This window comes from Giraffa tippelskirchi, chromosome 6 (assembly GCF_054371585.1).
Source record: "Giraffa tippelskirchi isolate mGirTip1 chromosome 6, T2T-mGirTip1v1.2.pri, whole genome shotgun sequence".
Classification (NCBI taxonomy): Eukaryota; Metazoa; Chordata; class Mammalia; order Artiodactyla; family Giraffidae; genus Giraffa; species Giraffa tippelskirchi.
The window spans coordinates 54,480,259-54,495,683 of record NC_137280.1 but is presented as its reverse complement, the minus strand read 5'-3'; the positions used below and the strand labels follow the sequence as shown (position 1 = coordinate 54,495,683).

Sequence of the window (15,425 nt, the reverse complement as noted above, 5' to 3'; positions counted from 1 at the left end):
TTCCTGTAACTGTATCGTGATTTCCTTACCATTCCTTGGTTTATGCTCATGTAGATGAATATTTGGGGAATCTCCACTTTTCCATTAATACAAGTAACAAAACCTTTCTTTACTTACTGCACCTGTTTCCTTATGGCCCAGTTGCCAGATAATAAGATCAGAGTAGGAATGTTTTTGAATCACTTGACAGTTTTTGTTTTCATTGAGCAGATTTGCCCATTTGCATCATACGACTTGTCCCTCTGCTGGAGGTATGTGGGGCAAACCCCGTCAGGCCACATTCCTCCTTAGAGGCAACATTGATCCAGCCATCACACCTCTTCTCTCCTGCAAAAGCTTGGGCAGAAAAACCAGTGGCTTTTCTCTCATTCCTCCTTTCTTGGGATAAGTTGAGAACGTTTTGCTTCCTTCTTCTCCTTCCGAGGTGATAAGGACGGTTTATTAGCCACAGGTTGGAGTAGGTTGTCTTGATAACAGTAGCAGCAGTAAAATTGATGCAGAAGAGGGGACAGTAAACAAGATCAGTAAGTAAGTAAGATCAGATTTCTGATCTTATTGTCGATTATTCACTGCCCTTTCCTGGGGGTACAGAGTGGGGAGTCCCTGACCTGACTGAGAGGAGGTGATCATCGACAGGTCATCCCTTTTCAGCCTCAGGTAGCTAATATCAGGGAGCCCATCAGTGGACATGGAGTCCAGCTCCAGATCCTCCCAAAGGTGGTGGCAGATGCTCAGCAGGGGAGGCAGTGTTCACGAGGCTGCACTCGGGCACCTGTGGGCAGCTTTCTGCCCACTGCCCCTTGGAGATCAGCCCTACTCCCCATTCACCAATACGACCAGATCTGGATGTGGGTCTTATTAACAGTGCGTGCTCGGTCACGTCAGTTGTATCTGACTCTTTATGACCCGTCCTACCTGGCAGACGGTAGCCTGCCAGGCTCCTCTGTCCATGGAATTCTCCAGGCAAGAATACTGGAGTGGGTTGCCATGCCCTTCTCCAGGGATTACTAAGAGTAGTAGTAATAATATTTTTTATGGTTTAAATAGTAAATTTTACATTATGTACATTTTCTCACAGTAAAAAAAATTGCTTAAAAAAAGGAAATCATTACTATTTGCTATGGTCCCATTTCATCTTTCTTTTTTCTTTTTACCATTTTAACTTTTTATTTTATACTGGAGTATAGCCAATTAACAATATTGTGATAATTTCAGGTGGACAGCAGAGGGACTCAGCCGTACATATATGTGTATCCAGTATCCCCCAAACTCCCTTCCCATCCAGGCTGCCACATAGCACTGAACAGAGATCCATGTGCTATACAATAGGATATATTAATGTTAGGAATCATTAATTTCCATCTTGCATTGAGTAGTCTTGCATTCTCCTTTTCAGTCTCATCTGGACTGTCTCAGGTGATGCTATTCTTACCGCATTTCATAGAGTGGAAAAGTTGAGATTTTGAGAAGAAACTTGCCCCTGTTTTATATGAAACCCAAGATGAGTCATTGTAAGTCTCTGACCCATAGTCACAACCATCTGACTATCTTCTGAGGTGTCGTTGGTCTACTTCCTGCTGATCCCTAGTTGTGTATTCACACCACGGCCGGGTCTATTTGAGGTTAGACTGAGGAGTAGCCTGGGGAGGAAGTGGTGTGGGAGGAGCCCTGACCACTGCCCAGTTTGACTTGGTCCCCCCAGGTGTGCGTGGGCGTCCCTGGCCAGGGTGCCACCACAAGCTGCTGAAGAGTTCCCTTGGCAGCACACTGCGCAGGGGTGGGTGATGGGTGTGGCCCACTCTGCTGCATCCAGCAGACTTTTCGCCTTCTGTTCCTGCTTTCCTACAGCTGGAAGCTCCCTGTTTTTATGTTTCAATTGTGATAAAATACACATAATGTAAAGTTTACCATTTCATCCATTATTAAATGCACAGTTCAGTGGCATCTGGTTGTCAGTGGCATTCCCACTGCTGTGTGGACATCACCACCATCTATCTCCAGAACCCTTTTCATCTTGCAGAACTGACACTGTGTACCTGTGAAACATTAACTCCCCTCCTCCTTCCCGCCAGCCCTTGGCAGCCATCATTCTCCTTTCTGCCTCTGTGAATTTGATCCTCTAAGTACCTTGCTTGAGTGGAATCATTCAGTACTTGCCCTTCTGTGACTGGCTTATTTATTTCTCTTAGCTTACTGTCCTCAGGGTTTATCCATGTGTAGTCTGTGTTAGAATTCCATTCCTTCTTATGGCTGAATCATACTCCATTGTTTGTATAGCCTGCAATTTTTTTTTTTTTTTTAATTTCGTCCACTGATGAACACTTGAGCTGTTTCTACCCTTTGGCTATTGTGAATAATGCTTCTGTGATCAGGGGTGTATCTGTCGGAGATTGTACAAATATTAACTATCTACTTTTGGTTCTTTGTGCTTTATACCCAGTAGTGGAATTGATGGATTGTGCAGTAATCCTATGTTGAATTTTTTGAGGAACGCTCATTCTGGTTTCCACAGTGGCTGTACCATTCTACATTCCCTCCAGCAATAGCTAATTTCTCCACTTCCTCAACACTGTTTATTTTCTATTTTTGTTTGGCTGTTTTCATAACAGCCATCCTAATGGATGTGAGCTGGTCCCATAAGTTTTTGCAAGAGAAAGTCTATGAGAATTAGTTGACAAATGGTTCTTTCTTTTCTGCTAATGAAGGTAAATATCTTTGATGGAAAGTTACTGATTTAAGTATGATTATTTTGTGATGTTGTCTGTGTGGAAATTGCATCTTCCTGAGGCTTTGTGGGTCCTTGTATGCTTTTGGATTGATTTTTTTTTTTTTTTTTAATTTGGCTAAACTGGGTCTTCACTGTGGCATAAAGAATTCTCTAGTTACAATGCATGGGCTCTCTAGTTGTGGCATATAGGCTTGTGTGTGTGTGTGTCTGTGTGTTTAGTAGCTCAGTCGTGTCCGACTGTTTAGTTGCCCCATAACATGTGTGATATTAGTTCCCCGACCAGGGATCAAACCCCTGTCTCCTTCACTGGAAAACAAATTCTTAACCACTGGATCACCAGGGAAGTCCCTGAACTGATTAAATTTTGATCTATCATAGAACCTCACCAACCCTAAGTTTGTATGTGTCAAACTCTGCCCTCATCTTTCAGGTATGAAGGTATTACAGACTGCACACTTTAACGCGGCCACTTGTTAAATGATCTAGTTATTGTTTCTCCTTTCTCTCCTTTCCCCTGATGTCAACTTGCAAGCATTCTACTCTTTGTAGACCTTTTAAAAGGAAAAAGCTAGTACAGATGCATAATTAAGGACACAGCGGGTAGGACCAGCCAGCTTTGGATTCAAGTCCAACTCTGTTTAGGAAGAAAATCTTACTTCTCCAAGACTCAGCTTTCTCATCTTTACTAGGAATATTGGCTACTTCATAGGCTTATTTTAGGGATTATAAATGCCTGGCAAGGTGCCTGGGCAGAGTAAGCAGCCACTACATGGTAGCTGTCATCATCACCATCACTATTAGCATCATCACCATCACTATCCCCACCATCCTCATCATCATCTCCATTGTTATCACCATCAGCATCCTTACCATCATCATCACCATCATCATCAAAGCCATAGCTTCCATTATTTCTTGGAAGTTTTGCTGGAAAAAGAGGAATAAAGAAGAATATTGTAATAACCCAATAAAGCTAAAACATAATTTCTAAGAAATGTGATGCTCAAACATAGCAAGGAATGAGCTCTCTAAGCCATCCCTACCTTCATCCAAATTATGGATTAAAGAGTGCAGGGATCCAGTATGGAGGCTCAGTGAATATTGATAGAGAGAAAAGTACATCTATAGGAAATATCACCGGCCACAAAGCAAATGCTGTACCATTTGGAGTACCAAGGAAATGTGTTCTTACTTAAACTTTCTTTTTGAAAACTCTCTGTTTTCTCTGCATTTTATTTTCCTGTTGTTATGAAATGGTCTTTTCAGATCCATTTAGGATTGACCCCAGGGGTGATGGAGAGAACCCTTCAGAGAGGCTTGAGAGGCTTTTACCCTTTGGCTCGGTTCCAGCTTATTACTATTAGCACTATTATTATTTTGTAATCTCCCTAGGGTTTTCGGAAGTGATTAATTATTTGAATTCTATTTTTCCCAAGTGTAGGAAGAAAGTATGTATCTAGAGAGTAAGGCAAACAATGCCTCATGGAACAGGTAGAGCTACAAGGAAACCAAAGTTTAGTCTTTGCTGCTTTCTGGCAGGTTTCTTGTTCTTTCTCTCTCACTGCTCATCTAAGTGACAAATGTTTTCCAACTGGCCAATTCGAAGACAGGCTGGGTTTTTCAGTTCCAGTTTTCTTTTGGGCTGGAATTTCCTGGGGCAGATTTTAGCTTTGCTCGAGAAATCACATCAAGTCTGTCGATTAGGTTCCTTTATTCCATCCCCTCTGTTTCATGTGGGCTCTGCTCATTAAAATTTTACAAACCACTCATTAAGCAAGATAGCCTGTTACTTGCCCATTTCTCAGAACAGTGGCTTCCCGGTATTTGAGGTCAGAGCCCCCTCTCTGGTCCTGGCTGGGAAGCTGATTGGCACTCGCCCAGTGGTCACACTTTTCCTTCTCACAGCATGTTGAAAGGCCTCCCTGGAGAACAGCCATGAGGCTGGGGGTCCGCTTATTTAGCACCAAGATGAGATTGGACCTTCCCTGATGGCTCAGTGGTGCAGAATCCGCCTGCAATGCAGGAGACCCAGGTTCGATCCCCAAGTCGGGAAGATCCCCTGGAGAAGAGAATGGCTACCGGCTCCAGTAGTCTTGCCTGGAGAATCTCATGGACAGAGGAACCTGACAGGTTACAGTCCATGAGGTCTCAAAGAGTTGTACATGACTGAAGCGACTGAGCATGCAAGCATGCAAGATGAGATTGACCTCTAACTCAGGAAGCATCATTTTTAATGTCTTCTCAGTGCCTAGAACTTTTACTGGGTACCAGATGCCTGGGAAAGGTCACCAGAAGCTGCTGGGTTACTGCTCAGGTGAGGGTCCCAGCAGTTCACTTCCAAGTGGTTCCTACCTGTCTTCTTGGGACAGTTTACATGCACACACACACACACACACACACACATACATACACACTTGCACACAGAAACATTAAAGAGAGAAAATATCACCATGTATTTCCACTGAAGGTAGAAAAAGAGGAACTAGACACGTATGCCTGCCACGCTGTTTGACCTCAGGAAATGGCCAGCCCATGTGACCCTCAATCAAGGCAGCTTTAAACCAAAAGTCCAGACACATCACCAACCTTGTCTCCTTGTATGATTATTCTCATTTTAGGTCATAGGGGAGCTTTTTACTTCAAATTTCCACTCGCTTCACACACGGACAGTCTAATACAGAGTTGGAAATTAGCCCATGGAGACTAGAGACATTTTTAGTTCTTCTTTAGTGTTGGCAGGCGGTTCAGAAAGTCAAGGTTTCTCATGTTCGTGCGTCACTGAGCCTGATGCTGGTGTGATGCTGACGTGGTTCAAGAGGTAGAGAATCCCCTCCGACTGTTTAAAGCTGAGAGGTTAAATCAATTTTCTGAGCCCTCTCAGTAACGGCCTGACCCCAGAACCTTGATTTGCAGGAAGAGGTTCCAGTTTCCCCGCCTCTGAGCTGTGAGCCTGGCGTTCTTCTCCCTAAGTTACAAAAGAAACAGAAGCTCAGGACACACGTTCTGAGCTGCCCACCATCTGGGCCGTCAGCCCCCGCTTGGCATCCCTGTTTGGCACCCTCGCCTCCCTGCCTGGGCTCTTTCCTGCCAGCTGTGCTCATCTTGTTCCTTATTTCTCCTCAGTTGAGTTGTGTGGGGACCTCCTTTCCCCATTGTTAGGAGGACGATCGTCCATCCATTCATGAGGCTGAGACTGAGATTTCATTCCAGTCTGTCTAGAACTTTAAATCCTAAAACAGCTGAAGTTGAAAAGCACTGGATCTAATGCAATGCTTCTTCAAGTTCAGTGTGCAAACAAAGAGCTTATTAAAATCCGGGTTGTTATTAAATAAATCAGGATCAGAGTCAAGCTCCCGGAAAGTGACAAGGACCAAGGCAGTTCTGCACCTGGACTGCACATCACAACCAGCCAGGGAGGCTCACTCTTAGGGATGCAGGTTTAGATGGTTTAGGGTGAGACCTGGGTTAACATAAGATGCCCAGGGACACAGCCAGCTAGAGTTAAGAAATATGGTCATAAGAGTTAAAACTTAATTTAACCGCTAAATGAGCAGAAGGGAAATTAAAGTCACTTCCAAACCATTGTGCTAACCTGTGGCATGACTCTAGGAAAATAATTTCCTTTCAGCCTTGTCGAATTTTCCAAAAGGAAAGATAGTTATTGCTTTTTTCACAATATATAGGGCTATTTGAATGAAAGAATATTTTCCTGCTTAATTTTAGCCTGGTTATTTTCATTCTGACAGAGTGTTAACCTCATCCAAGCCAAGAATATATCATCATCCATCTTATTTGCCGCTTTTGAGTCATAGGGAAAAATGGCCTTTATACCTTCTTTGCTTAATTTAGCTTCTAGACCAAGAATTCAAAATGGGGCAAGATTGCCCCCATGGGAGTCAGAATTCATACGTGGGGGATGAGGAAAGCTTAGATATTTTTGTGGCCCTCCACAGCTCAGACCTACTGGACGAAATCCTATTTCTTTGTATTTATTTTTGTTTTTGTTGTCCAGTTGCTAAATCATGTCCAACTCTTTGCGTCCCCATGAACCGTAGCATGCCAGTCTCCTCTCTCCTCCACTATCTCCCAGAGTTTGCTCAAACTCATGTCCATTGAGTCAGTGATGCCATCCAACCATCTTATCCTCTGTCACTCCATTCTCCTCTTGCCCTCCAATTTTTCTCCTTAGGGGGTAATAATGAAAAAAGCTTGAGAATCACTGTTCCAGACAAAGACAACCCATGCATGTCCCAGCTTGTATGTCCTTCCTGAACTCTACCTGGGGAGGGTCTGTGATAGCATTTCTGAGCTGTGAAATTTGGGCTTAACAGCAATGAATTCTAAGAGGAAACATCAAAAGCATTCTTTCCTCTTCTCAGCAAACTAGTATCCTCTTGATGAAAAATTTGAGTTCCAGAAGCATCTAGTTGTGAGCTCTCTTGCTGATGGGACATTCTGGGATGTGACCTGGAGGTCGACCTTCCTGGGTGTCAGTCCTGGCTCTCTCCCTCCCTCGGTGACTTTCAGGAGGTTCCTGCGCCTCTTTAAGTCTCATTCACACGTGTACAGTGGAAATAAAACTTTCCTGATATATTTGTTTTTCAGATGAAATGTGAAATAGGTTTAATGAAGGTAAAACAGTGTCTAGTGCATAAAAAGTGCTCCTTTAGTGCTGGGAGAAGTGGTGGTTATTACCATCTCTCTCTATATCTATCTATCTACCTGTCAATAAGCCACCTTATTATTATCATCGTCATCTAAATAAAAATACCTCTGGGTGCAAAGGAATCTCCTGAATCAGATTTGTCCTCATCAGACATGAGCAACTTCACCTAACTCCTTCACAATTCACCCTTCCCAAGCTGGTGGGATTAACAGAAACATGCTGTGTGCATGCATGCGTGCACATTAAGTCACTTCAGTCATGTCTGATTCTTTTCGACCCTATGGACTATATCCCACCAGGCTCCTCTGTCCTTGGGATTCTCCAGGCAAGAATACTGGAGTGGGTTGCCATGCCCTCCTCCAGGGAATCTTCCTGACCCAGGGATCAAACCTGCATCTCCCCATTTCCTGCATTGCAGGCAGATTTTGTACCCACTGAGCCACCTGGGAAGCCCCAGATCCATGCTACTATATATAGAATAGATAAACACCAAGGACCTGCTGTAGAGTACAGGAAACTATATTCAATATCTTGTAATAACCTATAATGGAAAAGAATCTGAAAAAGAATACGCATGTATTAAGTTGGCCAAAAAGTTCATTCAGGTTTTTCCATAGGATCTTATGAAAAACCAGAATGAACTTTTTGGCCAACGCAATATATAAGTATAACTGAGTCACTTTGCAGTACATTGTGACTGGAACATTGTAAATGAACTATAATTTAATTAAAAAGAAAACGGGAGGTGAGCACCCCACCTTGAGTCCCGGAGGATGGCTGAGCCTGGGGATGATGTATTTATGCAACAGCTCTTTCTTCCATGCTGACAGGTGCTAGATTAAGTGGCCCAGAGGAGGTAGAACATATTCATGCAAGGAAAGTTGATCCTAGATTCCATTAGTCAGAGTGGTCTCTGATTTCTTCCTGGTGTTGCAAAATAGGGAAATAGAGCTGGATTTACTTTAGTCAAAGTAAATACAACAACCAAAAAAAAAAAAAAAAAGATTAAGGTATAAAAGAAAGAAAGAAACCCAGAAAGACCAATCCATACAGACCAGGGAAATAGTACATTTTATATAAAAAGAGAATTGTAGTCTTTTGTGACCTCAGAACAAGTCCTATCTGAAAGCTTTTGTTATGCTCTCATATCCATTGTTTATTCCACTTGGCGAATACTGTTGTTTCAAATCTTCATCTCGGTGAGTGCCGTTATTATAATTTGCAATATGAGCTCCTTAAAGAACCCTGAGATGAAAAAGAAAGCCAGAATAAGCTGGACTTGCTGCAAGTCTCTTGTTATTTCAGAAAACCGTGTTTTTTAAAGCTGCATTCAGGCTTGTGTAAATGCAGAACTCAGTGAGTGTGTAAGAACAGCCTTACCAACAAGTTCCCAGGATGCTTTTCATGAGCTGAGCATTCAGACCCGTCACCGAGAATGAGAGAGACGTGAGTCCTTGGTGCCCCAGGTTAGAGATTCAGCCTATGTCCCCTGGGCTCCTCGGAGTGGTGGGTCACATCCTGGAGGCGTGTCTGGTGAGGGTTCCTGATGCAGTGTCCAGCTTGCGTTGGAATCACAGCAAACCTCGGCTCTTCCTGGTTCCCAGTCCAGTCATTGAAGTCTATAGTCCCAGTCTGTAGTCATTGGAGTCAGGAGAAGCATCACAGGTAGTAAAGAGCTAAGCCTTTGCTGAGCCACAGCACCTGGCTGAACTGGTCTTTGATGAGTGATAAGGAGGATGCTGTTGAGGATGGAGTTAGAGGGGAGTCAGGTCCCCCACCTTGAACTGCCTGGAATTCAAGGTAGAATCTGCAGAATACACTCATTCCTGTGTGAAGTAATCCTAATTAGTTTTCCCTCTAACTGCTCACCAGACACAGCTCCTTGGTCCTTCCCTTCCTCCCGCCCTCCCTTCCTTCATTCATCCCTCTCTCCTTCCTTCCTTTCCCTCCCTCCATTCCCCCTGTCCTCCCTTCCTTTCTTACTTCTTGATTCTTAATAATTTGGTAATGTTTTCCTAAATAACCCTATTTTAATTCCTTAACTCGATTTTCCAGTAAGTGATGCATAGTGGTTTCACCTCCCCTGTTTTATCTTTGGCTCATTGCTTCTCTCCTGCCGTCGCTCAGCTTTGTGTCTGGGTGACTTTTTCTGCTCATCCTAGAGGGACTGTGCAGAGAGAGCTTGGAGCCTGGGTCCTGTGTGCAGTCGACTAACTGGACAGCAGGGATGTGGTGACAGGGACACCAGTAAATCCAGCTCTGTTTCTCTATTTTGAAACAGCAGGAAGAAATCAGAGACTACTCTGGCTAATGGAATCTAGAATCAACTTTTCTTGCATGAATATGCGATGACAGGACAGCCTGCTCTTGGGTCTGCACATCACTCCCCCAGCTCTGTTCTCGCTTCTGAAAAGATGGGACAATGACATCCTTGTATCTACAGAATCTTCAAAAGGGCCTCCACACATTCAGAAAGGTTGAGACAACTTAAATAATCATGTTGAGAGTGATTGTCATCATTGGAGATTTGGAGGAGCAGTTATTTTAGAGAGGACTCAAGGGTTTGATTGTAATTTACCTTCTGTTTGAAAAACTTGAACCATCAGAATATCATACAAGAACTCAGAAGCTTTCTGATTTTCCTCTCTGGGCCTAAGTAGAATGTCTAAAGGAAAGCCTCGTTCTGTTTCCAGATCGCCGAGGGAATGGCGTACATTGAGAGGAAGAACTACATCCACCGGGACCTACGAGCCGCTAATGTGTTAGTCTCCGAGTCTCTCATGTGCAAAATCGCAGACTTTGGTCTTGCTCGAGTGATTGAAGATAATGAGTACACGGCCAGAGAAGGTATGTTCCCAGAGCCATCTTTAGGTGTCTGGTTATTGTTTAGTTTTGTTTTGTTTTTGCCTATTTTTAACAAAGCAATTACAATAGGTATCAAAAAAGAAAAAAGAATTCATTTGGTATAATATTCAAAATGTACCATAGTTGTAGTTTGTGGTATATCCTAATTGTTTTCTTTTTAAAAAATGACTCTTTAGATTTTCTCTATATGATACTTTTATAAAATTTACAAATGCTGTCATTTGTATTTCAATTAAGCAAGGCAAAACAAGAAGAGGCTTGGCAGAATCGTAATTCTTTGTTCATATTACATGTCAGAGCTTTTCACCCAATGAGGTACACTTCGCTTCACTATAGAAAAAATATTTGTAACAATAATTCTATACTATACTATTCGAGGCTATATTCTGGCCTTTTAACTGTCGGGTTGCCCAAAAATTTCATTCAGGTTTCTCCATTGCATCTTATGGAAAAACCCGAACAAACCTCCTGGCCAACCCAATACAAATTAAAACATGGAAATTATCACACACGCACAGAAGTAAATGTAACACTACAAGAATACACTCCTTTATTTCCCCACATTCCATATTATTCGTGGACACCAAAGAATACCCGGAGCAGTGTAAATCCCCGAGCCCCTGGCCTGTCCGAGGCCTGTCTGGCCCTGCCCTGGCCTCTCCTGCTGGAGACTGTTCTGTGTTGCTTGTGATCTGAGGACTCCGACAGTCTCAATCCTGAAAGTTCAGTGAGTTGTTTTTTTGGGTTTTTTTGCAGTGCTTTCTCTTCTGAAAGAGTCAAGCACTTCCTTGAGATTCCTAAGACTTGTTAAACAAGGATTAATTTAACAACATGTGTGCTATTTCTGGAAGGTCCCCACAGAATTCACAGATGTGACAAACAGACTGAAAACATTGTTTTGATTTGCGAAACATCTCTTGCATTTGTCATGCTTAAAGTGGTTCTCCTGCCTCAAGTTTTGGTACTCTTCGGTGGACTATAATTTATCTTTGGCCTTAATCACCTTCAGCAAAGTGGCAGGTCAAGGAAAACAGTTTGAGGAGAAGTAGGTAACAGGAAAAGACCTTAATGCTGAGAAAGATTGAGGGCAGGAGGAGAAGGGAGTGACAAAGGAGAAGATGGTTAGATAGCATCACCTATTCAATGGACATGAGTTTGAGCAAACTCTGGGAGGTAGTGAAGGACAGGGAAACCTGGTGCGCTGCAGTCTGTGGGGTCACAGATAGTCAGACACAACTGAGCGACTGAACAACAACAACAATCTAAAAGGTAGTGCGCTTTGCAGTGAGGCAGCTGCTGTTCTAAGTGCTTTTCTTACATTATCTCATCTATCTCTACAATAACCCTACAGGATAAGTAGTATTGTTTCCATCTTGTATATGAGGAAAAAGGAGAGGTTCAGAAGCTTCTGAAGCCATATAGTAAGTGGGAGAGCCAGGATTCAGACCCAGGAGATCAATTTATTACATTGGTTTAGTAGAATTTAACAAGCCTGTGTGTGTGTGCGCTCAGTAGCTTCAGTCATGTCTGACTCTTTGTGATCCCATGGACTGTAGCCCACCAGGCTCCTCTATCCATGGGATTTCCAGGCGAGAATACTGGAGTGGGCTGCCATTTCCTTCCCCAGGGGATCTTCTCGACCCAGGGATTGAACCTGGGTCTCCTGCATTGACGGGCGGGTTCTTTATCACTGAGTCACCTGGGATATGCATGTGTTACCCATTCAAAATAAATCATCAAAACCTTCCCCTCAAAGAAGGAAAGTGTGAGAGTCACACGCCTGTGACTATTTTGTTTCAGCTCAGAGACCCAAGTAAAGCCCCTGTGTCTTCTCCCCTAGGTGCTAAGTTCCCCATTAAGTGGACAGCTCCAGAAGCAATCAACTTCGGATGTTTCACCATCAAGTCTGACGTGTGGTCCTTTGGAATTCTCCTGTATGAAATTGTCACCTATGGGAAAATTCCCTACCCAGGTACTGCTTACTTACCTATTTCCATTTGCAGGATATATATGAGAAAAAAGCCGGGTAGTATGAGACATAAAAAAGATGAACAAATATCCAGAGCAAAGACAGGGTGTGAGAACTTTGACTGTCTTTAGTGGAAGGTGTTCTAAAATATACTTAGACACTTCTCCGCCTTCTTGTCTGAGTGCATATTCTTTCCCTTCACTAATGAATTCCACCCCTAACAGCCTAGAATGTGCCTGGCGCGGTCACAGATATTGCTGAAGCAGCGTGGTTGGAGGACTAGACACGAGGCTCCTCCCAAGCCTCGCACCGGATGGTGGAGGAAACGGACATAGAAATGAGGCTGTATGATTCTTTCTTGGTCAGCTCTGAAATAGAGATTTGTGTAATGTACTTCAGAGTCTCTGCCACTTCAAGAAACAACCACCTCTATCTGCAAACAAATGATTCTTCAGATCCTCAACTTACTGGCTGTGGGGACGTCATTCAGTATTTCCAGATTCCTAACATCTTCCCAGCCAGATTCTGCCAGCCCTCCCTTTTCCAGGAACATGCAAGCAGAGGGACTTTTCCCAAAGCCTTCTCATTCTTGTTAATGTTGGGCTTTTCACAAAATCAATGGATACAGTCAATTTAAAAGTAAATCTTTAATGTTTAAATCATTCCCTTATTCAAAAACCTGAGGGTGCTAAGCATTCCCGAGGTTCCCGGATGGAGCAGTCCTAGCTCTTCCCTTGAAAGCTAATAGTTGAGTATTGACTACAATCATTTATAATAATCACTGATCATAAGGACCGTATGTAGGATGGGAAGTATGCTCTTGGGGGAGGGTGTGATGGTTTAGGGATTGGGGTGGGGGGATGGGTTGCAGGTTCTAAAAGCGATCCGGTAGCAGCAGGGACTCAGTGACTTGACAGAGAGCCCCAGGGGGCTGTCAGGGGCTAGGTGTCCATGGGGGAAATAGTCAGAGCACAGGGTCCCGAGCAGGGGCAGGAGGCGTGGGGCTGACGTGGAGCAGATTCGATCCTCAGAGGCCGCCCAGGGGCTTCACCTCTGACTTTGCAAGAGATGGGAGGCTTTGGGGCAGAGCAGTGATGTGGCCTCCAGGCTCCTGGTCACCTTCGCTGCTGCTGGGCCTGGAGGGCTGGTGGGAGGGGGAAGCCTTTGGATGGGGCCTACACAGTGGGTTGATGGTCCCGTGAAACCCTCTGGTGCCAGATTTCATATTTTGACGGCTGCTCTGCTCTAGACACCAAAGTTAATGAATAAAACCACTGCAAAATGGGGATGGTATTTCTGAATCAGCTCAGATATCTATCTATAATCTATAACCTATAGAGAAAGATTATATACTCTGCCTATATATGACACCTGATCAGTAAACATACAACCTCACAAGTGTTGTGTGCTAGGTACTGCATGCTCCACAGTGATGTGTGGACGAGGCTCTGGGGCTTGGAGAAGGAGACTCTGGCCCAGAGCCACATCACTAGCTCCTGAGGAACCCTGGCCACCTCTCCCTCACCTGCTGGACTTATCACCACCATTCATTTCCAGAACGTCTTCATCTTCCCAAACTGATGCTGTACCCATTAGACCCTAACTCCCCGATCCACCTGCCCCCTTCCAGCCCCTTGTTGTTGTTGATGTTGTTATTGTTTATTTACTCAGTCGTGTCGACTCTTTGAGACCCCATGGACTGTAGCCCGCCAGGCTCCTCTGTCCATGGGATACTCCAGGCAAGAATACTAGAGTGGGTTGCCATTCCCTTCTCCAGGGGATCTTCCCAACCGAGTCATCAAACCCAGGTCTCCTATCTTGCAGGCAGATTCTTTACCACTGATCCACCAGGGAAGCCTGCTAAAATGGCTGAATGAGCATGTTTTATTATTCCATTTTAATGATGGAGAAAAATATTATGAAAATGACCTTTTTTTTTCCCCTTAAAGCTCTTCTCAGTGTCAAAGATGGACAGTTCAGTGTCTGAGCTACCCTGAGACAAGTGATTATAGTAAAAGCCATCCTCCACAGTCAGCAGTCCTGCAGAGCCCAGCAGGAATAGTGGGTGCCCTGGGCTTCTCAGGTGGAGCTAGTGGTAAAGAACCCTCCTGCCAATGCAGGAGACGTTTAAGAGACATGGGATGGATCCTTAAGTCAGGAAGGTCCCGTGGAGAAGGAAATGGCAACGCACTCCAGTATTTTGTAGAACCCCATGGACAGAGGAGCCTGGCGGGCTACAGTCCATGGAGTTGCAAAGAGTCAGACACAACTGAAGTGGCGTAGCACGCAGGCACGCTGGTTCCCTCGCCAGAGCCCACCAAGCTCTGCCTCTTCTTGTCCTGAGGACAATTTGAGGAGCGGAAATGAAACAGTTGGTCTAGCTCGCTTAAGGATCCTGACTTCTTTAAATAAACTTGCAATGAAAAGCTGATTTTGAAAACGTATTGGGAGGAGATAATGGATGAGAAAATGATTTTTTTTTTTTTTTTTTGAATAACCGGTAGAAGCTGGGGAAAAAAAAATAGTGCAAAAGACAGTGAGATGAAGTGTTAGAATTTGGGCTTGTTTATTCACAAGGTCTGTCAGGTCCAACATCCTTTTGTCATTAAAGGGAACTCGCTCTGTCTTCTGCTTATCATAGTCACCGGTTTTTACTTTGGCAGCTGAATGCTGCCTAGATCCTCTTTGTGCTAACCTCCTTTATATGATTACATTGCTTGCAGAAATGTCCTTAGCCCCTCTACCAGTTTTGAGAGCTGCTGTAACAAAATACCACAAACTGAATTGCTCATACAACAGAAATATATTTTCTCAAAGTTCTTCAGGCCGGGAGTCCAAGATCAAGGTGTTGACAGGATTGCTTTCTCCAAGGCTCGTCCTTGGCCCTTGAGACAACATCTTCTCCATTTGTCTTCTCTCTGGCTTTTCCCTGCATCTCCATGTTCTAATCTCCTCTTCTTATAAAGACACCAGTCAGATGGGGTTTGGGCCCGCCCTAAAGGCTTGATCACCTCTTTACAGGCCTTACGTCTAAACACAGTCCCATTCTGAGATCCTGGGGGCTAGGTCTTCAGTATAGGAATTTCCAGGGGAGCGGGGACTGTGGGAACACAGTTCAGCCCACAGCATCCTCCGACACTTGCTCCAACCAGGGATGAAGAAGCTGAGTACCACTGCATCGCCTGACCCTTGGTCAG

At 44.1% G+C, this 15,425-nt stretch overlaps 1 protein-coding gene across 8 annotated transcripts in view; it reads left to right on the top strand.

Annotated features, from left to right (window-relative positions):
- The window catches only part of LYN (LYN proto-oncogene, Src family tyrosine kinase), a 108,192-nt gene that overhangs the window by 88,763 nt on the left and 4,004 nt on the right, over positions 1-15,425 (top strand). For all 8 annotated transcript variants that reach the window (XM_081504971.1, XM_081504966.1, XM_081504968.1 and 5 more), the window contains 2 exons: positions 10,088-10,241; positions 12,100-12,231. In XM_081504971.1, the coding sequence (XP_081361097.1) occupies positions 10,088-10,241; positions 12,100-12,231 (286 nt within the window). The remainder of the gene's footprint in view (positions 1-10,087; positions 10,242-12,099; positions 12,232-15,425) is intronic.